The sequence below is a fragment of the Camelina sativa genome, chromosome 18 (genome assembly GCF_030686135.1).
Source record: "Camelina sativa cultivar CO46 ecotype springtype chromosome 18, ASM3068613v1".
Lineage (NCBI taxonomy): Eukaryota > Viridiplantae > Streptophyta > Magnoliopsida > Brassicales > Brassicaceae > Camelina > Camelina sativa.
Genome location: NC_141897.1, coordinates 6050452 through 6075035, shown reverse-complemented (window position 1 = coordinate 6075035; position 24584 = coordinate 6050452). Strand labels below are relative to the sequence as shown.

General features: G+C 35.5%; 2 protein-coding genes, 1 non-coding gene and 4 pseudogenes across 3 annotated transcripts; all 7 read left to right on the top strand.

The window, feature by feature from the left end:
* Window positions 1–201: 201 nt before the first annotated feature.
* LOC104760712 (uncharacterized) lies at window positions 202–548 on the top strand (annotated as a pseudogene).
* Window positions 549–2047: 1499 nt separating this feature from the next.
* On the top strand, window positions 2048–2394 carry LOC104760711 (uncharacterized; annotated as a pseudogene).
* Window positions 2395–3900: 1506 nt separating this feature from the next.
* LOC147921593 (uncharacterized) lies at window positions 3901–4245 on the top strand (annotated as a pseudogene).
* Window positions 4246–6603: 2358 nt separating this feature from the next.
* On the top strand, window positions 6604–6951 carry LOC104760708 (uncharacterized; annotated as a pseudogene).
* Window positions 6952–13366: 6415 nt separating this feature from the next.
* On the top strand, window positions 13367–14035 carry LOC147921592 (uncharacterized). Its single transcript, XM_087497752.1, has one exon. The coding sequence runs from the start codon at window positions 13367–13369 to the stop codon at window positions 14033–14035; it is 669 nt and encodes a 222-aa protein (XP_087353878.1).
* A 3727-nt stretch (window positions 14036–17762) lies between these two features.
* LOC147921591 (small nucleolar RNA R71) lies at window positions 17763–17869 on the top strand. The gene has a single exon (XR_015589882.1). It is a non-coding gene; the product is annotated as a small nucleolar RNA R71 (small nucleolar RNA).
* Window positions 17870–21010: 3141 nt separating this feature from the next.
* Window positions 21011–21358, top strand: LOC109130468 (uncharacterized). Its single transcript, XM_019240043.1, has one exon. The coding sequence runs from the start codon at window positions 21011–21013 to the stop codon at window positions 21356–21358; it is 348 nt and encodes a 115-aa protein (XP_019095588.1).
* The last annotated feature ends 3226 nt before the right edge of the window (window positions 21359–24584 follow it).

Below are 24584 nucleotides of genomic sequence, written 5' to 3'. Positions count from 1 at the left end.
GTGTATTTATTTATCTAGTAAATAAACTCTTACTCATTAATTTTTTTAGTTTTGTAGTGTGTTATGAAAGTTACGTCGGGTTTCAATTACAAATAAACAGCTTATGTAGCTTTGTGTCTATAATATAAAATACAAAACACACATCCTTACATTCTTTTCATATAAGAAATTATAGTCGGTAAATTTCACGTATAAGCACATATGGCTAAATTTACCTCTCAGGTTGCTATGCTATTCATTGTTGTTGCCTTGGTTTGCGCCTTTTTCCTGTATTTTCGGTCGATGAATCTGAAGCAAAATCGTTATGGGATACTTGTCTTGTTAAAATCTCTCCTCACTGTGCCTTGAATATAGGCGCCGTTGTTTTTGGAAATGCAACCATCAATGATTCTTGCTGCCACGATCTTGTTCAAGAAGGAAAAGTGTGTCATGATACTCTCATTAAATATATTGCTGACAGACCAGCCCAAATTGCCCGTGAAACACTATATTTGAAGAAGAGGGACGACATGTGGAATCATTGTGTTGCAATCTGGAAAACTGCTTAAATTATTTTGATTTAAAACTTGATACTTTTGTTGTAACATTTGCTTTATCTCAAATATCCATTTCAGTACTTTTACAAACAATAAAGCAAAGTAAATCTCTTTGAGGATAAATAACACAACTTTGTATTTCAAACAAAAAAAAAAAAAAACAAAATTATCTCATATGAATTTTAATCTGTAAGCCAGATATTAATAGGACAAAATTATTTTTTTGACTGAATTTCAATATATATATATATAATAAATTTACAACAACTGTATAATCCTAACAAGTTTTCTACTATTTATTCTAAATAATGACATTTTATTTTGGTCAATCTCAAGAGATAGGTCTAAATAATGATATATTAGTATCGTCAATCTCAAGAGATAGGTAAGTATTGAATTTTTTTATCTTTATGCTTGGCTCCAATACCTCAAATAAAAACATTAGAAGAATTACAAAAATTGATTAGCAAAGCGTAAAAAGTTTCAATTTTAATTTCGAAACTGAAACAGGAATATAAAGAGGTTTGGAAAATTCGAATAAACTGTAGATTAAATCATGTAAAAACGATATTTGTATATTAGTATTTTAGCCATAGATTACTAGGGCTAAAATTTGATTAGAGTCCTTACCAACAAGTGGATTAGGTTGACAATGAAAATATAGTCCACATAACCATTAACCTCACTCGCATGGTATAATCTATATTTCTATGTTTTTTTATTTCTTAATTTGGTTATCAAATTTTGTTTCTATTTTCTTTAATGAGGGATCCTTTAAACATTTTTTACATCTATTTTAAGGAAATATTTTCTCTAATTTACGAAAAATTCCTTTTTGTAATTATTAGTTATCGACCGATAATATTTTCATTTTTTACAAACTGATCAATAAGGTAACAACCTTTTTATTTATGTAAAAAAAAATGTTGCACATTTTTTTTATACAGCTTTTTAGTGAATCTCAGATTATTTTTTGAAATTTCTTATATTGAAATATTGTAATAGAAACATACAAGTGGCATTTCTTTGTCATTTAGATAAGTACTTTATTAGTTTGGCTTAGAGTTTTTATACATTAAAAATAAAATCTATTTGTATGTCAAAATACCAAAAACTAGTTTCATATATTTAATACTCTATATATTTCAGTTAGTTATAATCTCATATTCTAAAATTTGGATTAGAATTTCGATGATTTTTAAAAAATTACAACGTTCTCCATTTAAACAAGATATCTTTTTTTTTTGTATTAAATCTGTTATTATAATTTAAAAAAAGAATAATTCAAAAGAGATATTTAAACGCTCATAGTGTATTTATTTATCTAGTAAATAAACTCTTACTCATTAATTTTTTTAGTTTTGTAGTGTGTTATGAAAGTTACGTCGGGTTTCAATTACATATAAACAGCTTATGTAGCTTTGTGTCTATAATATAAAATACAAAACACACATCCTTACATTCTTTTCATATAAGAAATTATAGTCGGTAAATTTCACGTATAAGCACATATGGCTAAATTTACCTCTCAGGTTGCTATGCTATTCATTGTTGTTGCCTTGGTTTGCGCCTTTTTCCTGTATTTTCGGTCGATGAATCTGAAGCAAAATCGTTATGGGATACTTGTCTTGTTAAAATCTCTCCTCATTGTGCCTTGAATATAGTCGCAGTTGTTTTTGGAAATGCAACCATCAATGATTCTTGCTGCCACGATCTTGTTCAAGAAGGAAAAGTGTGTCATGATACTCTCATTAAATATATTGCTGACAGACCCGCCCTAATTGCTCGTGAAACACTATATTTGAAGAAGAGGGACGACATGTGGAATCATTGCATTGCAATCTCGAAAACTGCTTAAATTATTTTGATTTAAAACTATATACTTTTGTTGTCACATTTGCTTTATCCCAAATATCCATTTCAGTACTTTTACAAACAATAAAGCAAAGTAAATATCTTTGAGGATAAATAACACAACTTTGTATTTCTAACAAAACAAGAAAAAAAACAGAATTATCTCATATGAATTTTAATCCATAATCCCGATATTAATAGGACAAAATTATTTTTTTTGACTGAATTTCAATATATATATATATAAATATATTAAATTTACAACAACTGTTTAATCCTAACAAGTAATCTAGTATTTATTCTAAATAATGACATATTATTTTGGTCAATCTCAAGAGATAGGTCTAAATAATGATATATTAGTATCGTCAATCTCAAGAGATAGGTAAGTATTGAATTTTTTTATCTTTATGCTTGGCTCCAATACCTCAAATAAAAACATTAGAAGAATTACAAAAATTGATTAGCAAAGCGTAAAAAGTTTCAATTTTAAATTCGAAACTGAAACAGGAATATAAAGAGGTTTGGAACATTCGAATAAACTGTAGATTAAATCATGTAAAAACGATATTTGTATATTAGTATTTTAGCCATAGATTACTAGGGCTAAAATTTGATTAGAGTCCTTACCAACAAGTGGATTAGGTTGACAATGAAAATATAGTCCAAATAACCATTAACCTCACTCGCATGGTATAATCTATATTTCTATGTTTTTTTATTTCTTAGTTTGGTTATCAAATTTTGTTTCTATTTTCTTTAATGAGGGATCCTTTAAACATTTTTTACATCTATTTTAAGGAAATATTTTCTCTAATTTACGAAAAATTCCTTTTTGTAATTATTAGTTATCGGCCGATAATATTTTCATTTTTTACAAACTGATCAATAAGGTAACAACCTTTTTATTTATGTAAAAAAAAATGTTGCACATTTTTTTTATACAGCTTTTTAGTGAATCTCAGATTATTTTTTGAAATTTCTTATATTGAAATATTGTAATAGAAACATACAAGTGGCATTTCTTTGTCATTTAGATAAGTACTTTATTAGTTTGACTTAGAGTTTTTATACATTAAAAATAAAATCTATTTGTATGTCAAAATACCAAAAAATAGTTTCATATATTTAATACTCTATATATTTCAGTTAGTTATAATCTCATATTCTAAAATTTGGATTAGAATTTTGATGATTTAAAAAAAATTACAACGTTCTCCATTTAAACAAGATATCTTTTTTTTTGTATTAAATCTGTTATTATAATTTTAAAAAAGAATAATTCAAAAGAGATATTTAACCGCTCATAGTGTATTTATTTATCTAGTAAATAAACTCTTACTCATTAATTTTTTTAGTTTTGTAGTGTGTTATGAAAGTTACGTCGGGTTTCAATTACATATAAACAGCTTATGTAGCTTTGTGTCTATAATATAAAATACAAAACACACATCCTTACATTCTTTTCATATAAGAAATTATAGTCGGTAAATTTCACGTATAAGCACATATGGCTAAATTTACCTCTCAGGTTGCTATGCTATTCATTGTTGTTGCCTTGGTTTGCGCCTTTTTCCTGTATTTTCGGTCGATGAATCTGAAGCAAAATCGTTATGGGATACTTGTCTTGTTAAAATCTCTCCTCATTGTCCCTTGAATAGTCGCAGTTGTTTTTGGAAATGCAACCATCAATGATTCTTGCTACCACGATCTTGTTCAAGAAGAAAAAGTGTGTTATGATACTCTCATTAAATATATTGCTGACAGACCAGCCCTAATTGCTCTTGAAACACTATATTTGAAGAAGAGGGACGAAATGTGGAATCATTGCGTTGCAATCTCGAAAACTGCTTAAATTATTTTGATTTAAAACTTTATACTTTTGTTGTAACATTTGCTTTATCCCAAATATCCATTTCAGTACTTTTACAAACAATAAAGCAAAGTAAATCTCTCTGAGGATAAATAACACAACTTTGTATTTCTAACAAAACAAAAAAAAAAACAAAATTATCTCATATGAATTTTAATCCGTAATCCAGATATTAATAGGACAAAATTATTTTTTTTGACTGAATTTCAATATATATATATATATATATATATATATATATATATATTAAATTTACAACAACTGTTTAATCCTAACAAGTAATCTACTATTTATTCTAAATAATGACATATTATTTTGGTGAATCTCAAGAGATAGGTCTAAATAATGATATATTAGTATCGTCAATCTCAAGAGATAGGTAAGTATTGAATTTTTTTTATCTTTATGCTTGGCTCCAATACCTCAAATAAAAACATTAGAAGAATTACAAAAATTGATTAGCAAAGCGTAAAAAGTTTGAATTTTAATTTCGAAACTGAAACAGGAATATAAAGAGGTTTGGAACATTCGAATAAACTGTAGATTAAATCATGTAAAAACGATATTTGTATATTAGTATTTTAGCCATAGATTACTAGGGCTAAAATTTGATTAGAGTCCTTACCAACAAGTGGATTAGGTTGACAATGAAAATATAGTCTCCGCTGTTCTTGGAAATGCAACCATCAATGATTTTTGCTGCCACGATCTTATTAAAGAAGGAAAAGTGTGTCACGATACACTCATTAAATATATTGCTGACAGACCAGCCCTAAGTGCCCGTGAAACACTATATTTGAAGAAGAGGGACGACATGTGGAATCATTGCGTTGCAATCTCGAAAACTCCTTAAATTATTTTGATTTAAAACTTGATACTTTTGTTGTAACATTTGCTTTATCCGAAATATCCATTTCACTACTTTTACCAAAAATAAAGCAAAGTAAATCTCTTTGAAGATAAATAACACAACTTTATATTTCTAACAAAACAAAAAAAAACAAAATTATCTCATATGAATTTTAATCCGTAATCCAGATATTAATAGGACATATATATTTCTTTGACTGAATTCAATTTATATATATATATATATATATATATATATTTAAATTTAGAACAACTGCTTAATCCTAACAAGTAATCTACTATTTATTCTAAATAATGACATATTATTACGATCAATCTCAAGAGATAGGTCTAAATAATGATATATTATTTTGGTAAATCTCAAGAGATAGGTAAATATTGAATTTTTTATCTTTATGCTTGGCTCCAATTCCTCAAATAAAAACATTAGAAGAATTACAAAAATTGATTAGCAAAGCATAAAAAGTTTCAATTTTAATTTAGAAACTGAAACAGGAATATAAAGAGGTTTGGAACATTCGAATAAACTGTAGATTAAATCATGTAAAAACGGTATTTGTATATTAGTATTTTAACCATCGATTACTAGGGCTAAAATTTGATTAGAGTCCTTACGCACAAATGGATTAGGATGACAATGAAAATATAGTCCACATAACCATTAACCTCACTCACATGGCATAATCTATATATCTATGTTTTTTTATTTCTTAATTTGGTTATCAAATTTTTTTCCTATTCTCTTTAACGAGGTATCCTTTAAACATTTTTTTACATCTCTTTTAAGGAAATATTTTCTCTAATTTACGAAAAATTCCCTTTTGTAATTATTAGTTATCGACCTCTAATATTTTCATTTTTTACAAACTTATCAATAAGGTTATGACCTTTTTATTTATGTAAAAAAAGATGTTGCACATTTTATATATACAGCTTTAGTGAATCTCATATTATTTTTTTGAAATTTTTTTTATTGAAATGTTGTAATAGAAACATACTAGTGGCATTTCTTTGTCATTTAGATAAGAACTTTATTAGTCTGACTTAGAGTTTTTATACATTAAAAATAAAATCTATTTGTATGTCAAAATACCAAAAAATAGTTTAATCTATTTAATACTCTATATATTTCAGTTAGTTATAATCTCATACTCAAAGATTTAAAACAAAATTACAACGTTCTCCATTTAAACAAGATATCTTTACTTGTATTAAATTTTTCATTATAATTTTAAAAACAATAATTGAAAAGAGAAATTTAACGCTCATAGTGTATTTATTTATCAAGAAATTAAACTATTTCTTATTAATTTTTTTAGTTTTGTAGTATGTTTTGATAGTTATGTCCGCTTTTCAATTACATAAATAGCTTATGTAGCTTTGTGTCTATAATATCAAATACAAAACACACATCCTTAAATTCTTTTCATATAAGAAATAATAGTCGGTAAATTTCACGTATAAGCACATATGGCTAAATTTACCTCTCAGGTTTCTATGCTATTCATTGTTGTAGCCTTGCTTTGCGCTTTTGTTCCTGTATTTTCGTTCGACGAATCTGAAGCAAAATCATTATGGGATACTTGTCTTGTTAAAATTCTCTCCTCACTGTGCCTTGAATATAGTCGCCGCTGTTTTTGGAAATGCAACCATCAATGATTCTTGCTGCCACGATCTTATTAAAGAAGGAAAAGTGTGTCACGATACTCTCATTAAATATATTGCTGACAGACCACCCCATTTGCCCGTGAAACACTATATTTGAAGAAGCGGGACGACATGTGGAATCATTGCGTTGCAATCTCGAAAACTGCTTAAATTATTTTGATTTAAAACTTGATACTTTTGTTGTAACATTTGCTTTATCCGAAATATCCATTTCAGTACTTTTACAAAAAATAAAGCAATGTAAATCTCTTTGAGGATAAATAACACAACTTTGTATTTCTAACAAAACAAAAAAAAAACAAAATTATCTCATATGAATTTTTATCCGTAATCCAGATATTAATAGGACATATATATTCTTTTGACTGAATTCAGTTTACATATATATATATATATATATATTTAAATTTACAACAACTGTTTAATCCTAACAAGTAATCTACTATTTATTCTAAATAATGACATATTATTACGATCAATCTCAAGAGATAGGTCTAAATAATGATATATTATTTTGGTCAATCTCAAGAGATAGGTAAATATTGAATTTTTTATCTTTATGCTTGGCTCCAATTCCTCAAATAAAAACATTAGAAGAATTACAAAAATTGATTAGCAAAGCGTAAAAAGTTTCAATTTTCATTTCGAAACTGAAACAGGAATATAAAGAGGTTTGGAACATGATTGAGTGGGCAGTCGAGTTGGACTCTGGACCTTGGTTCTTCAGCCTTAGCTCTCTTGCTTTATCCTCATGATTGCTTCACTTCTCCTCAGCATTGCTTCCATGCTCCTTAAGCTCCAAAATCACTTGTTTATGCATGAAAAGATGCAAATGCAATGCAACTAAACTCTAATGCAAGAACAGTCCTAAAGTTATGAAATAATGGTCAAAATGGATAGCAAAAGATGCAAAAGATGTGAATATATTAAGGGAAAACAGGGTAAAATATATGAACATCAACACCCCCAAACTTAGTCTTTGCTTGCCCTCAAGCAGATAATCAAGACATAAGTAGGTAGGTGAGGGTTGAAAGTGGAATCTCAGCTCCTAAAGCTTGCAAATAGACCATCTAGAATCAATGTCCAAGTTACTAGTACTATGATGCAAATTGAATGAGCTGTACTTAAAGATTTTAGACAAGCATATCACATCCTTTACTGATTTGAGCCTTAGATGTCCACATGCATTCAAATCAACCATTTCCTTTAACATTCATTAATCAAGAACATGAATCAATTATATGCAATGCTTAAACTCATTTGGCTTGGTAGTAAAAGGTTTAGAGACAATGATGGTCTCTCTTTAGAGTGGGGCTTATCAATATCAAGGTTCTCTCATAAAAATGGATTGAGCTTTAGAAGAATGCTAAAGGTAAGAACACTTAGACACATACAAGAACAAAACCTTGTCTACCCAAAGGCACCCAAAGTGTTTATCCTATCAATCTAAACCCAATTGATCCTAGTGCTACCCTTTAACTTCTTCTCTTCTCTTTAACCCTTTTCTCTTTTGATTTTATAGTCTTAGGAGAGGTTTCTTATTTGATCTTTCTAGTGGAATATTAGATTCTTACTTATTTGCTATGGTTTTCTTTTCTTCTTATTCTTAAGACATAAAAGCATTTTGCTAAACTCTTCTTTTTCTTACTTTATTTTCTTTGACTGAAACTATCTTTAAACAATATCATACTTCCCATTCTTTCACTAGACTTTGATTTTACTTAAAAACATTCCCCTCCTAAAGACTCTAACCTTTCCTTTCTCTTCTCCTCTTATCTTTTCTTTCTTTTTCAAACAACCAAATCCCAAACCCAACAATGAAATCACCTAGTCCTATCTAGTTTGGAAAATGCAAACTAGAACTACACAAGGCATTATTCTTGTCAGTTCAAACCTAACACTTTGTACCAAGCTCAATCCCAAAAAGGCCTCACACACTCAAGAATAAACATGGCTTGAAAGAAGGGTTGGTTAGGGGTATTGGAAACTGATTTTAATGATTCAATCAGCTACTTGGATCAACAAGAGTGGTAAAGAGGAGAAAGATGATCCAAATACGTATATGATATCCATGAGTTTAAAGCAATGCACACATTGATATTTAACAGTCAATATTAAGTTCTTATAAGTAGGAAATGGTGTCAAATCACAACATGATTCAATTTAGACCAAATGCACTGCAGGAATTCAAGGCTTGGTTCAATCTTATGCTTCTAACCACTCAACTAGCATCAAAGTACTATTAACTTGGGCATTGATCCTAGTCTAGTGAATTAAACAAGCTAACAAGGAAAAACTCATCATAGATCCCTAATGCAAATATTATACAATCCTACATGAAACATGCTAAACAAGATTCTATTATGCAATGCAAACTACATGAACACTCTTTTTTTTATAAAGAATTTTGCAAAATATTTCAAAGTTTTAGGGTTTTTCTATGCCTTAGATGCTATGCAAGTATTAACATGATGATGCTAAAAATTTGAAATAAGAAAACAAAACACAACATCAAATGCTATCTCAAACCCTCCCCCAAACTTAAATCACACAGTCCTCTGTGTGAAAGAAATTTGTAAGAGGATTCAAAATCAAAAACAAAACACAACATCAAATGCTATGGTATTTACAAGGGAAGGTGATAGTGGTACCTCAAGGATTGGAGAAGAATCTGTCCACATCCTCTTGCATGCTGTCAAAGGTGTAATTGGGGTCTTGTTGATGACTTGGAGGTGGATATTGGGGCAGCTCGACGATGGGAATCGACCGGGACTCGGTCGAGTACGTGCTCGAGTGGGGGGGTCGAGCTGGACCGCGAGTGTCAAAATTCTGACCTTGCTGCTGGTAGAACTGCTGGTAGAGTGCTGGATCCATGAAGTACTGGGTTGGGATGGGAGGGTAACCTGGATATCCTAGATAAGCAGCTGGAGGAAGGAAGCCATAAGGTGATCTGGGCTGGAACTCGGCCGAGTGCATCTGGGGTGCTCGGTCGAGTGGGTGCTCGAGTGACCCGGTCGAGTGCCTCGAAAATTGTTGTTCACGGCTACTTGAACTCCTCTTCCTCTGATTTGGCTCGTACATTGAAGCTCTAGCTGGTTCCACAGGGTTTGCAACTCTTGAGAGTGCTCTAGTTGAGCTACTCCTCCTCAAAGGGCTTGAATGGCTTGGAGATGAGTTTGCACTCTTCAGCTCAGCAATCTCCTTCTTTAGGCCCTTGATGGACTTAGCCATATTGGTCACCTTCTTATTAAGCTTATCAAACCTCTTCCCATGTCACTTGCTCCACTTTTGTAGGAGAGTCAACCTCTTGCTAGTCTCTCTCACTCTTCTACTATCCCTTGGGTTAGGCTCATAATCTTCAAAGTAAAATTGCTCCTCCCCATCAGCCATTTGCACATCTCCAGCTTCATCAACTCTTGGTTGAACTATCCCATCAAACAAGAACTCATCAGCTGGCCAAAAGTCAATGTTTGCTCCTTCTTGAATGGTGGTGAGCTTTTGGTTAGGTAAGATCAACTGTTTTTTCCCAACTGTTGGAAGCTCAAAGTTGAAGATGTGATTTCCTTGATGCATTTCCTTGGCCAATATGAGAGTGGAGGTGAGGTAGCTTGAGTCAATCCATCTTGGCAAAACCTTCTCTCCTCTAAGTGGGACCTGGGCAGCTTGTAGTATTGGAGTGATGATGCCTCCAATGGCTAAAGCTCCTCTTGACCCTTTGTTTTGTAGCTTGCCTACCCAACTTCTCAAATATATCATGTGGTCAATGAGCACCATTGCAAGGTCAGTCTCCACAGTGGTCCCAAGAATGATGGTTTCATTTCTTGCCTCAAGGATGATTCCATTGAGAGCCATGTCAATTACCTTGAGCTCACCCTCATTGAGATTTCCAGTCTCCTTCCTAGCAAAGAGTGTATTTGCTAAGGCTTTGTGGAAGTACCTTAGGACTGGGCTTCTTATCTTTGAACTCTTGGTCTTGGAGGATGAATAGGTGATGTTATCTCCAATGGTTTCCCAAATGGCATAGAGCTCCTCTCTTGGTATCATCAAGCTCCTATTACTACCAACTTCAAAACCAAACACATTTGCTATCTTCTTCAAAGAAAGCTCATAGTTCTTTCCCTTGATTGTGAAAGCAATATGACCAGCTCCAAACTCATCATCCTTCCTTACATATGTGTGCAGCTTGATTGTGGCTAGAAACTCACAACTTTCTTCTTTATACCCCTCCATGCAAAGCCCCATGAACTTGGTTAGGTTGCTCTTCTCAAAAAGGTACTCCACATCTTTATCAATGGCTAGCTTCTCCATGGTTTCCTTGTGTGGATACCTAGTTCCCAGGAACTCCATTCTCATGAAGGCTTCATAAAGTTGCCTCTTTGTCAATCCACAAGATTCTGCTTCTCCATCATCAAGCTAGATTGGCAAAGCGCTTTTGCAAGCGTTATGTGTCAAACGCCCATGCTCAACGCCAATCAAAAATAATTTTATCCCTTTCACACGTGTTAAAGAAAATGATAACTGCTATAACAAGTAAAGCGTTATGACGCTGGATTTGAGAGAGTTTGGGGTATTATTTTTAAATAATTATCACTTAAAATATATTAATTTTGAAACAAAAATATTCTGGTAAAAAAATATTTGACTTGAGTCCAAATAATCAACAATATACTCGAATATGCTTTCAATATTCTTTTATTCAAATTTAAAATTAAAATTTTCGAAAATATATATTTAAAATTTATTCACAAAATCGCTAATTTTACGTATAATATCTTTAATATAATTCTTGATAGTTTAAAAATTTAAGTCTATATATATCAACAGCTCAACCCAACAATTATCACTTCACAAAAGGTTAAGAGATAATTCAGGTAAGGTTTCAATCTATATATTTTAAGCTTACATAAATCCAAACATGCAAACGTTTATTGAATTTTTTTTCCGTGTAGGACAATATGGCAAATCAAAATGAAGGTTCTTCAACACCATCTTCCGAGGTGACCCTCTCTCTTATTTCTTCTTCTTTATTTTTTTTTATTAGTGTTCTAGTTTTCGTCTCTCATATTTTTAAGTGTTTATCAATGTGATTGATTGTATTAAAATATTTAGATAAAATTTGTGTGGAATCGTGAACTGAGTCATGGATTATTGCAATTGTGCAATGATCAAAATGACAAAGGTCACTGGAAGGGTACATGTCTTGACGAAATTGGTCGACAAAGTGTTCGAGCTGAATTTCTCAAACGTTTTGGTTTGGATCTTCCGTGGAAAACTTTCAAAAACCGGATGGATCACATAAAAAAGCAGTAAGATGTTTACAAGAGGATCACACGAACAGCTACTGGATTGGGATTCAATGAATTTGGAGAGCTCGACATGTCAGCTGATTGGTGGAATGAGCTAATAAGTGTAAGTAATTTTAACTAATGTTAAACTTATTTCATATTATATATACATACATAAATATAATATTATCTATATTAATACTTTTTATCTTTATATTTGTTTTCAGAGTTGTCCAGAAGCATCTAGGCTAAGGTCACATCCTCTGAAAGACATTCCTCTACTTGATCGTTTGTATGCTCGAGTCAATGTTTCGGTAAATGAGGGATGGCAACCTCGTGCCGGACCAAGTCAACTACGTCCTGATCCACCGAGTCCATTGATACAAGTGAACGACTCGGATGAAGAACTGACACCACTGGGACCGATTGGAAAATCGCGTCGTGGGAAAGGTAAAAATGTAGCTTCATCTTCTCGTAAACGAGCTCAACCAGATAAGTGGGATCGTCTCACAACCGCTCTCGAAGACCAAGGACAATTTTGGAAAGGTGGCCGTGAGACTTTTGAATCTCTAAATCCGTTTAGTTGTGCTGTGTGTATGCAAGAGCTCACAAAGATGACTCTTCTTAACCATGAAAGTGAGTTGTATTGGGCTGCAATTGATTATCTTGCTTCAGATGAGAATGGTCGCCAAATCTTCATGTCGTTGCCAAATGAAGAAGAGAAGATTAAATTTCTGGAGCGAAAGACTGGAAAATCTGATTGGGCAGCATGAATTAGGAAAATTTTATGAATTTTATTTTGTTTTCTTGCTAATAATCGTGAATATCTTTCATGAATGCTTTGGGTTCTCTTTGTTTTCTAATAATAATCATGTCTTTCATGTTCTCTTTTTTTTCTCATAATAAATTTGTTTTATGAAGTTACGTCCATTTCTTCTTGTGCATTATTGTATACATCCATCTTTACTAGTCATACTACTTTGATGTTGCGTGGCCGACATGCATGATTGTTTTAAACTAAATTTACATTGATTTTACGTGGCTGACATGCATGATTGTTTTTAAAATATTACCTGATTGTGTCACTACTTCTATCTATCAGCTAACATGCATGATATTACTTTGGATCATATTAACAATTTTTCCTTTTCTTTCTTTTTGCAGGAATTATCTATCTCTTACAACCAGAATTTGCTCAAAGTAATTGCTTTGTTGATCGAGAGTGAATGCTTGGATCCAAACAGGGATAGACAACTAATGAGAATTGATCGAGGTCGTGGATGGCGCCATACGATGCAATGATAAATGGCCATGATCGAGAATGTTTCGAAACTCTACGAATGCATCAAGAAACTTTCCAACTATTATGTGGTACATTGAAGAAAGATTATGGACTACGAGATTGTCGAGAATGTGGATTAGAAGAAGCTGTTGCGATGTTTCTTGAAACTGTTGCACATGACGAAGTCCAACGAACAATTGCAACACATTATCAACGCAATCAAGAGATAGTAAATCGAAAGTTTCATGAAGTTTTGGATGCACTGGTTCGCATGTCTCAAGATATTATAAAGCCTGAAGAAAACGAACTCCGACAGGTAAATCCCATTCTGTCAGCTGATAGAAGGTATTATCCTTTTTTTAGTGGTTGCATAGGAGCTCTTGATGGTACACATGTGGCAGTAAGAGTTGGAGGTGATAAGAAAGAGAAGTATTGGAACTTACGTAAGCAACATCCTACCATGAACGTGCTTGCGATTTGTAACTTCAAAATGGAGTTTATATATACATATGTGGGAACACCAGGAAGGGCACACGATTCGAAGATATTGACATATTGTGCGCAAAACGATGAATATTTTCCAACTCCACCTGAAGGAAGATATTTTCTCGTTGATTCAGGATATCCTAATAGAAAAGGATATCTTTCTCCGTATCGTCGAACCTGATATCATCCGCATCAATGGCGAGGAGGACCACCAACAAATGAGAATGAAATGTTTAATAAACGTCATTCCTCTCTGCGTTCTGTTGTTGAGCGAACATTCGGTGTATGGAAAGGAAAGTTTGCTATCATCAGGAATCCAGCACACTATGATCTTCAAACGCATTGTAAGATTTTTGCAGCGACTATGACATTGCATAACTTCATACGAAGATCATCAAGAATTGATAAAGATTTTCAAGAGTACGAGCAAATGGAAAATGAAGAATTGGATTTCTCAGATTCTGATGATGCTGAATTTGAAACTCAAAGAAGGAGTTACGTACCTACAGGTGATGCATATATGGCGGGTATTCGAAACAGCATTGCAGAGCATATATGGAGAGCTCGTAGATGATTTTTTTTTTTTTTTTGCTTTCGTTATTTGTTTCTGAACAAGATGTTTTTTATAATTTTGTTTTTTAATAAAATTAGTCATAAATAAATTTGTTTCAAGCATTTTTATTTATTAAAAAAAAAAATTAGGTCTTCCTCCCCGCCCCCGCTCACAGCTCCCTGCTCCCCGCCCCTGCTTCAGCTGCTTACTGTTGTTGCTCCCCTCTCCGCTTTGCCAATCTAGACTATCCTCTCCCTCTTCTTCTTCACCTTCTTCTTCACTCTCACTCTCAACCTCCTCTTGTTCAATCTCAACTGCTGGCCTCTTCCCTTTGGCCTTGTTTCTCCTCATGAAATCACTAAGAGTTGGCTCCCTTTCTTCTTTACTTTCAGTTCTCTCAGGATCTTCCTCAACTGACTGATTTCTTGAACACGGCATCTGACTCGATCGACCACTCGGACCACCACTCGATCGAGTGCATGCTCGAGTGGGGCGTCGAGTGGTTCTTCCAGCTTCTCCTCTTGATTGTAGGCGATCATCAAAACGTTCCATGGAGCCTGCAGCCGCTTGTTGAGACTTCCTTGTAATCTTTGAAGACATTTTCGAATAGAACTGAAGGGAATAGACTCAAAGCATAAGTTTAATAGGTTAGTGACCCAAAAACTAAAAGAGCTAAGCTTGAGCAAAAGATGAACTTTGAGAGAGATTTTAAAACTTGATTTTAGTTGTTTTGAGCAAATGAGAGAGTGTGAGAGACATAGGATCGTGTATGGCTTTATTTAAATAAGCTAAGGGGGCAAGGAGACAAGGGAGGAGCGTCCATACCATTCAAATTTGAAATGAGAATCTTTGACCTGCTTTTTGCTGCCACTTGACCCACACTCGACCAGCACGTGGTCGAGCTCCTTGACCAAAGTTTGAAATTTCAAAAATTTTCTTCTTGTTCTTCCCTCCACTCGATCATTCTAGAGAAATGAGAATCGAGTTGGCCTTAGTTCTTTGCCAACTCGGTCGAGTACCTCTCGTGGGCTGGTCGAGTGGGCTTGCGAATCTCCTTCCCAAGTCCAAATCTCTCCATACCCATCTACACTTCCATTGAAAGGCCTGCCCAACACAAACATAAAACAAAACACATCAAAACTACTAAGAAAATAAAGCATATTTACAAAGGACACCTTAGGGACTTCCTCCCTAGTGAGTTTGTTTAGAATCACTAAGCTTGACTTTGGCTGCCTTCTTAGGCTTTGTTTAGATACCAAGGAGATGATGAAATCCTCCCTGGCACTTCTTGATCACTGTGAGTCTGATCCTTGATCACCTCACCCTTAACACACAAACCATATTTCTTCTTGATTTTGAGCCTTGGTCTTGCTTTCCTCAAAGACCTCTTGTTTAGCTTGACTTGGAGATCCTTAACCATACCAGTCAACTATTGAACTGACCTCTTAAGCTTTTCCACAGAATCTTCTTGAAAAGGGAGATTGTCCTTTGGAGTTGCCACTTCACTTAAACCTTCATGACCACCTTTGTCCTTGATAGTAAAAGGTTGATCATCAATGGTAGGAAGGTTGGTTGGGTTATAGATGTTAAACTTCATAGCTATATCCTCAGAAATGTTCAAGGTCACAAGACCTTCCTTAACATCAATAACAGCTCCAACTGTGGCTAAGAATGGCCTCCCAAGGGTGATAGGATCTTCAGGTTCCTTGTCCATCTCCAATACCACAAAATCTGTATGAACCCTTGCTCTTCCTATCTTGACTGGAATATTCTCCAATTTGCCAACCACATCTCTGTTTGAACCATCAGCTAGGCATATATGAAGGTTGGTGGACTTGAAGTCAGTGTGCCCAAGCTTTTGTGCTATAGAATAGGGCATCACACTGATAGATGCTCCCAAGTCAAATAAGCACTGGTTGTAGTGAAGATAGCTAAGTGTGCAAGATAGATAGAATGGACCTGGATCCTTAAGCTTAATTGGGATAACTACTCCTCCAAGGTCTTCAAGATCCTTCTCATCTTGAGCTTGAGCCTTCTTCTTTGATAAATCAAGCAAAAAATCCTTATAGAGAGAATATGGATCATACTGTTCCAAGGCAGGTCCTCTCTCTTCTTCTTGGTAAGCAATGATGATCTCTTGTATGGCCATCACTTCTTCTTGTTTCTCAATCACAACCTCTTCCTTCAAAGCCTTCTCTTCCTTTTGTTGCAAAGTCAACATTTGTTTTTTTCTCAATGATTTCCCTTAATTCCTTAAGCTTTTGTGCCTTGAAACGTCCTGGGAATGGTAGAGGCGGTTTTTAAGTTTGTGCAAAGCAGGCTTGACAGCTTCTGACTCTTCAGCTCGATTGGCCACTCGAACACTCACTCGGTCGAGTGCATGCTCGAGCACCTGGTCGAGTGCATGCTCGAACACCGGGTCGAGTGCAATACCGGAGTCAGTCTGCTTTGCACAAACTTCACTCTGAGCTTCAAGAAATGACCAATCCTCCCCAACTTGAACTTCACTGTCCTCAGTGACTTCCTCTTCAAAGAGATGAATGGCTTTGGCAGTAAACTCCCTTGGGTTTTGAACTGCTTTTCCAGGGAGTTGGGTGGGTTTAGGAGCTGAAGTAGATGCTATATTGCTCTCCATATACTTCACTCTTGAGTTAAGACCTTCAAACTTCATATTGAGATCATTATATTGTGATGTTAACCTTTGATTCAGCTTAGCAAACTGTTTGGCTTCCTCAATTTTTCCATTGGTTTGCCCAATCAACAACTGTTGTATGATTGCTCTTAGGTCTTGTTCATGGCCTTGGTTAGTCTGAAACCCTGGTGGGGGACACAATTGGGGCTGGAACACTTGTTGCTGCTGCTTGGGTGCATAGTTGTGCTGTTGTTGAGGCTGAGGAGGTGGATAGACTTGGTCTTGAGGGTTGACTACATTGGTGCTCCTATAAGAGAGGTTGTTCTGCTTGAATCCTCCACCTTGGTTGTAGCCTTTGTATCCTCCTCCTTGGTTCTGCATATAAAACAACTCAGCAAACTCCCTATCTCCTTCTTGGACTGAGCTTCTTCTTCACCAATGAAGTGAATGGTTTTTGACTGGCTTAGGAGAATCTTGTCAAGCTTCTCATTGACCATCTTTAAATCCTGCTTGTATTTGTCCTCTTGATTAGTGGAGGGGATCCTCATGGTTCTATCATAATCTTCATTATAATTACCATCTGACTGAGCAAGGTTCTCAACCAATTCCCATCCTTCTTCCACATTCTTGTTGAGGAAGTTGCCATTTAAAGCTGTATCAAGAAGCATTCTTATCTTGGGAAGCACTCCTCTATACAAAGTGCTTAGAAGGGACTCATTGCTGAAGCCATGGTGAAGACACTGAGTTTGGAATCCTTTAAACCTCTCCCAAGCTTCACAAAAGCTCTCATTATTCCTTTGAGCAAACCCAGAAATTTCATTCCTCAATCTAGCAGTCCTTGCATTGGAGAAGAACTTGGCCAGAAAAGCTTTTTTGCATGCATCCCATGTGGTTATAGCTCCAGTAGGAAGAGTCTTCTCCCATAGATGAGCTTTGTCTCCAAGGGAAAATGGGAATAGCCTTAACTTGAAGTCATCTTCACTTACTCCATTGATTTTTGTGAGGCCACATATTCTGTCAAACTCATCAAGGTGATCTAGAGGATCCTCCATTGGCAACCCATGAAATTTGTTGACTTGTATCATGGAGATTAATCCACTCTTTATTTCATAATTATTATTGGCCACAGCAGGAGGCACAATACCAGCTCTTTGGTTGTGTGTGTTAGGTGCATCCCCAGCACCAATGTGTCTAGGTCTATGATCATGGTGATCTTTCTGCTCCATGACTACTTGTTCTTCTTGTTGTTGAACTACTCTTCTTTGCTTATGTCTCAAACCCTTTTGTAGCCTGTGGATGTTGTCAATAGGCTTTTGAAGACTGTCTTTGCCTTTTGACCTTGTGTGCATCAACAAACTCGACTAAAGACTCGAACAGGTACACGGTCGAGCGCAGGCTCGAGTGGGTGGTCGAGTCAACTGGGAAGTAATGGCTATTTGGATCCGGCTTCTGACTCGATCAGGTGCTCGATCATGGCTCGGTCGAGTGGTGGTCGAGTGGGTGGTCGAGTGGGTACCTGAAACTTAAGACAGCCAAGCAAAGGAAGATTCGAGTTCAGTAACTTCACAAGTCCGTAAACGAACTTAATCTTAGACTAATAATGATCCTAAATGTCACAAAACAAACTCAAATGGACAACGACGCCAAATTGAAACTGACTATTTTTGTGGTTGGTAGTGAATGATGTATGAAATAATGACTTATGAATGAATGGATGTAAGGGTGTTTCAATTCCCCTTATGCAATTGTAGTATAAGAGGTGTCAATCCAATCTGAGTGTTTGTGAACAATCAAGATGTGCATATGAGTCTAAGTCAAGCCAGATGTAAAGGATGTTTGTCACTAACAATCCTATTATGAAATGTAAAGTGCAGAAAGTAAAACTACAAGAACTAGGAGCTAAATGCAAATGGAACAGAGTGATTATAACAAACAGAAATAGAAACTATGGAAATGCAAGTATTGAACTAATGCAAGGTAAGTAATGAACAGGATACTAAATGAATGCAACAGAAATGCAACTAGGGTGAAACAGGACAAACACAAATCATAAACACAAGTTCTGGGTTGGAACTCGAGCAAGCACTCGATCGAGTGCTGATCGAGTGTAGGGTCGAGCTGGACAAATACGCAAAACATAGCAACACAAGAAAAACAGAGCAATACCAAAACGAATCAAACAACGATCAAACAACAGGATTTAAGCTAAGAAATCAATAAACAAGAAAGGTCTTGAGGAGGGATTCATGGGCTGGACTATGATTGAGGTCATCTAACTTGGTCAACAAATCTCAAACAACTTGAGCTAATCTCTAGACATATATTTCTAAGACATGTTTAATCCACTCTCATGGCAAGAAACAATCAAACTCATGCATCTCTAGACTTGTTCTCACAAAGTAAAGAATCTACACAAGCAGTCATTAAGCAATATGTCAAAAATCAAACAAGACTTCTAATCTCTTAGCAAGCCTAATGATAGTCTCTAGATCTAGCCTTGTCTATGCTCCTTAAACATTGGTGTGATGCTAAGAGGCTTGAAATCAGATCCTACCCTCTCAGATATAGGATCAGCATTAAGAACATCTAGCCTAGAAGAGATCTACAACAATCAAGCTTGACCAAATCAGACAAACCTCAAACACAACCCAGCCTAACACATCCTCAAGATCCTAAGCAACTACTCACAAGCATACATGATGAACATCAAAATCATAAACCCAGAAAATACTGAAACTTACATCATTACAAAGATAAATCAAAGATCTACAATATTGAAGAAAGAACCAAACTCAAATTCTCAATATTAAGAAAGTTATGAAACCAACAATATTGAAGAATTTAGTCTTTTTCTCCTTTTAAAAGAAGTACAAGATCTAAGAAAATAAAAGTGCAAAAGGAATAATTCTAAAAAAGGTAAAAACTAGGTTTTTGACTCTCTAAAAAGCTGGACTCTTCTGGTGGCTGCAGGTACAAGCCCTTATATAGAAAAAGTAGTGGAAGCCCTAAAAACGCTAAAAGACAAAATAGCCAGGCGGCTCGACCAACTCGACCTGGTGCTCGGTCGAGTGACCGGTAGAGTTGGCTCCTCTTGTGCTCCTCCCACTCGGTCGAGTCCCTCTCAGCACACGGTCGAGTGTCTGGTCGAGTGGGCAGTCGAGTTGGACTCCGGACCTTGGTTCTTCAGCCTTAGCTCTCTTGCTTTCTCCTCATGATTACTTCACTTCTCCTCAGCATTGCTTCCATGCTCCTTAAGCTCCAAAATCACCTGTTTATGCATGAAAAGATGCAAATGCAATGCAACTAAACTCTAATGCAAGAACATTCCTAAAGTTATGCAATAATGGTCAAAATGGATAGCAAAAGATGCAAAAGATGTGAATATATTAAGGGAAAACAGGGTAAAATATATGAACATCGATCTCAAATTATTTTTTTGAATTTTTTAATATTGAAATGTTGTAATAGAAACATACTAGTGGCATTGCTTTGTCATTTAGATAAGAACTTTATTAGTCTGACTTAGAGTTTTTATACATTAAAAATAAAATCTATTTGTATGTCAAAACACCAAAAAATAGTTTAATATATTTAATACTCTATATATTTCAGTTAGTTATAATCTCATATTCAAAAATTTGGCTAAGAACTTTTAAGATTTAAAACAAAATTACAACGTTCTCCATTTAAACAAGATATCTTTACTTGTATTAAATTTGTCATTATAATTTTAAAAACAATAATTGAAAAGAGAAATTTAAACGCTCATAGTGTATTTATTTATCAAGAAAATAAACTTTCTCATTAATTTTTTTTAGTTTTGTAGTATGTTATGATAGTTACGTCGGGTTTTCAATTACATATAAATAGCTTATGTAGCTTTGTGTCTATAATATCAAATACAAAACACACATCCTTACATTCTTTTCATATAAGAAATAATAGTAGGTTAACTTCATGTATAAGCACATATGACTAAATTTACCTTTCAGGTTGCGATGCTATTCATTGTTGTAGCCTTGGTTTGCGCCTTTGTTCCTGTATTTTCGGTCGACGAATCTGAAGCAAAATCGTTATGGGATACTTGTCTTGTTAAAATCTCTCCTCACTGTGCCTTGAATATAGTCGCCGCTGTTTTTGGAAATGCAACCATCAATGATTCTTGCTGCCACGATCTTATTAAAGAAGGAAAAGTGTGTCACGATACTCTCATTAAATATATTGCTGACATACCAGCCCTAATTGCCCGTGAAACACTATATTTGAAGAAGAGGGACGACATGTGGAATCATTGCGTTGCAATCTTGAAAACTGTTTAAAATATTTTGATTTAAAACTTGATACTTTTGTTGTAACATTTGCTTTATCCGAAATATCCATTTCAGTACTTTTACAAAAAATAAAGCAAAGTAAATCTCTTTGAGGATAGATAACACAACTTTGTATTTCTAACAAAACAAAAAAAAAACAAAATTATCTCATATGAATTTTAATCCGTAATCCTGATATTAATAGGACATATATATATATATATATATATTTTGACTGAATTCAATTTATATATATATAAATATATTAAAATTACAACAACTGTATTATCCTAACAAGTTTTCTTCTATTTATTCTAAATAATGATATATTATTTTGGTCAATCTCAAGAGATAGGTAAATATATAATTTTTTATCTTTATGCTTGGGCTCTAAATCCTCAAATAAAAACAACAGAAAAATTACAAAAATTGATTAGCATAGCGTAAAAAATATGGGACTATGGGGGCCTATGGGGGCAAGCTAGCAGTGAGGCTAGTGGGGTCGACGGGACGGGTCGTCAATTGTAACATCCGCGAACCGAAATCCCGGTTTAGGGATTGCATCGGTCGATGCACTAGGTGCATCGGTTGATGCAAGGTTGTTTTCTGCGGACGAGTTTAAGTGAAACGCTGCGTTTTGGGCAAAGGAAAAGGGGAAAAACCCTTAAGTCGTTTCTTTTGTCTCATTAGTTGTTTTGGCCGCTTTTGAGAGAGCGAAAAGAGAGAAAGAGTGTTCTTGGTGTACTTGGAGATTTTCTGTGGATTGGTGGCTTTCCTGGTGAGATCTGAGGTTTAGGACGTTGTATGAGGCTTCTAGAAGTGTTTTCCTGCGTGTTTAAGGTTCAAAATATTCTTGGCAAAGGTAAATATAGGACCATTGCTTATCTAAGCTAGAGATCTCTCTAATTTGCGTGTTATGTGTTGTTAGACTTGTTAGATTGATATTTGGGACGTTAGGAAGCTTTCTTGTGGCTTGGGATCGAGTTTTGTGGTTGTAGGAACGAAGATCCGGCGAGAAGCTTCGAGGGAAAACGATGCTCGACATTGCATCGGTCGACGCACTTTGTGCGTCGGTCGACGCAAATGCGAGGACGGCACGTAAAATCTAGGGTTTGCGGGCTATGTCGAACATGCGTCGGTCGATGCAATGGGAGCATCGGTCGATGCAAATTAAGCTTGCATCGGTCGACGCAACCTCCATCTGGTGTCGGTCGATGCATGTTCGTGTCGGTCGATGCTGAGTCCTGGTTTGTTATTTTTGATTGTTGATTGTTGATTGTTCATTGATGGTTAGAGATGTCTCTATTGCTTGTGTGTATAGCCCAATTGATGGGAGGATTGCCTTACTGAGGGTTTATAAAATACTCATGCATTGTAAATTTGCGTTTGTGGTGCAGGTAGAGGCAAAGTGTGATCGAGAAATCAAGGCAATGAAGGGGAGGATGTTCTAGTGGTTCGCTTGGTTGTCTTGCTTCTGTTAGGTTGCTAGAGTTGAGTCCTAGAATGTTGTTTAGGATTGCTGGTTCTATGGTTTATGCTGTTTGGATCATTAGTTTATGATTAGGAATTAATATCGGTTATTTGATTATGATTGGATTATTTATTGGTATTGGTATCTGTTATTTCCACTGTTGTTTGTGTTTATGGTTAGGTGGTTAGTGGGTATGGGACCACTAGCTGTAGTGTATTTATTATTATTATTTATTATTTATTAATTAAAAAAAAACGGGTTAGCTTGTTTCAGTTTGGTATTAGATCCCTTACGGTTCTAGGTTTGGGTTCACTAGGTTTCTGTTGTTGATGTTGAGATTGCATGTCTTGATTGATTATGTGAGGTAGTCAATTGTGCATGGCATGAAGTCCTAGAACATCCTCTTCGAGCCTACAGTGTGATTCCACGGTGAGTTTATGTTTTTGTGGTTTGTGTTATGTTAAGATTGCTTGTTAGCCTCTTTTCTTGGAAGATCAGTGGTTAAAGGTGTTTGAGTTGCTGGTCGTAGACGTGGGCGTTGTCGTGGCCGTGGTCGGGCGAGTTCCCGAGGCCAGCGAATGTGTGGTCCAGAGTCCCACGAGGAGGTATGTTAGAGAGTCGCAAGCGTATCAGGAGGGATCAGAGAGGGTTTCAGCCGGTGAGCGTGCTGGATGTGCTGGGAACCCAGGTGTGGGGTTGCAGCGGGTGAAGCCCAGGATCGAGATGATTGCTTGGCGGATCTGTTGACGTGCTGTTGGACCGGTGACCGTGAGGGGTACCAGTGTAGGCTCCAGTTGTATCGCATGTGGTGGGGTGCAGCCGAGGGCTGTGGATATTGTGGATTATCCATCTTTTGTTAGGAGGATGGAGCAGTTGTAGATGACCAGTACGAGATTCTTCTCGAGAGGTATAGAGCCTAGAGGGGAATATAGGTGTTCATATGCAGGTTGATATGATAAGTTGAGTGGGAAGGTGTAACATTGCAATGATATACTCGGACCACAGGAGGTACTTTTGCTCGGGAGATGTTTATAGTCGTTAAGGTTTGTTGCTCCAGAGGGAAAGGTGATTCTCCTGAATACCGATAGCTCGAAGGGCTGGGGGCTCCGAGAGTGGCATAGGGGATTATGTTCTTCTGAGGGGATGAGTAGTTCCCCTGATACCGAGATCTTGAGGATTGTGGTCCAAGAGTGAGACCGATATGGCTCGAAGATTGCAACCTAAGGGTGGTAGAGTTGGGAGCAATCAATGCCTAGGACGTGAGTATAGACATAACAACTGAATGTAGACCTCGAGGGAATGATGGTGGTTAATCTTGGGTTTTGGCTGTGTTGACGAATTGCTCAGGGTTTTGTGATCGAAGTGGTCATGAATGTGTGGCTGTTGCGCCAGAATTGCGAAACCGGTGGTGCTGGAGTCCCGTGAAGGGTAGTTGCAGCAGGTTTGAGCCGGAAAAGGCATTTTTGCCAGATACATAAGTTGACAAGAAGCCTTCATGGCAGGATAATCTAATTGTTTCGACGATGTTGGTTATGTTCATTGGAGATGGACAAGGTTGCTAGATTCAAGGTTATGGTAAGCTTGCTGAGGGAGACAAAACAAGAGGTTATAGTTGGCGGCTTGCAAAGCATTTGACGCGGTGAATCAGAATGTGCGAACGTATGGTACTTGTTTGTTTTATTATGTTACTAGATTTGCTGTGGAGAATTGCTAAGCGAAAAGCTAACTTTGTAATAACCTATCTTGTAGAAATTTCTCTAAGAG

Bases quoted from the DNA above. Each gene is read 5' to 3' on its own strand.
- LOC109130468 (XM_019240043.1), top strand. From the start codon at position 21,011: ATGACTAAATTTACCTTTCAGGTTGCGATGCTATTCATTGTTGTAGCC.
- LOC147921592 (XM_087497752.1), top strand. From the start codon at position 13,367: ATGGCGCCATACGATGCAATGATAAATGGCCATGATCGAGAATGTTTC.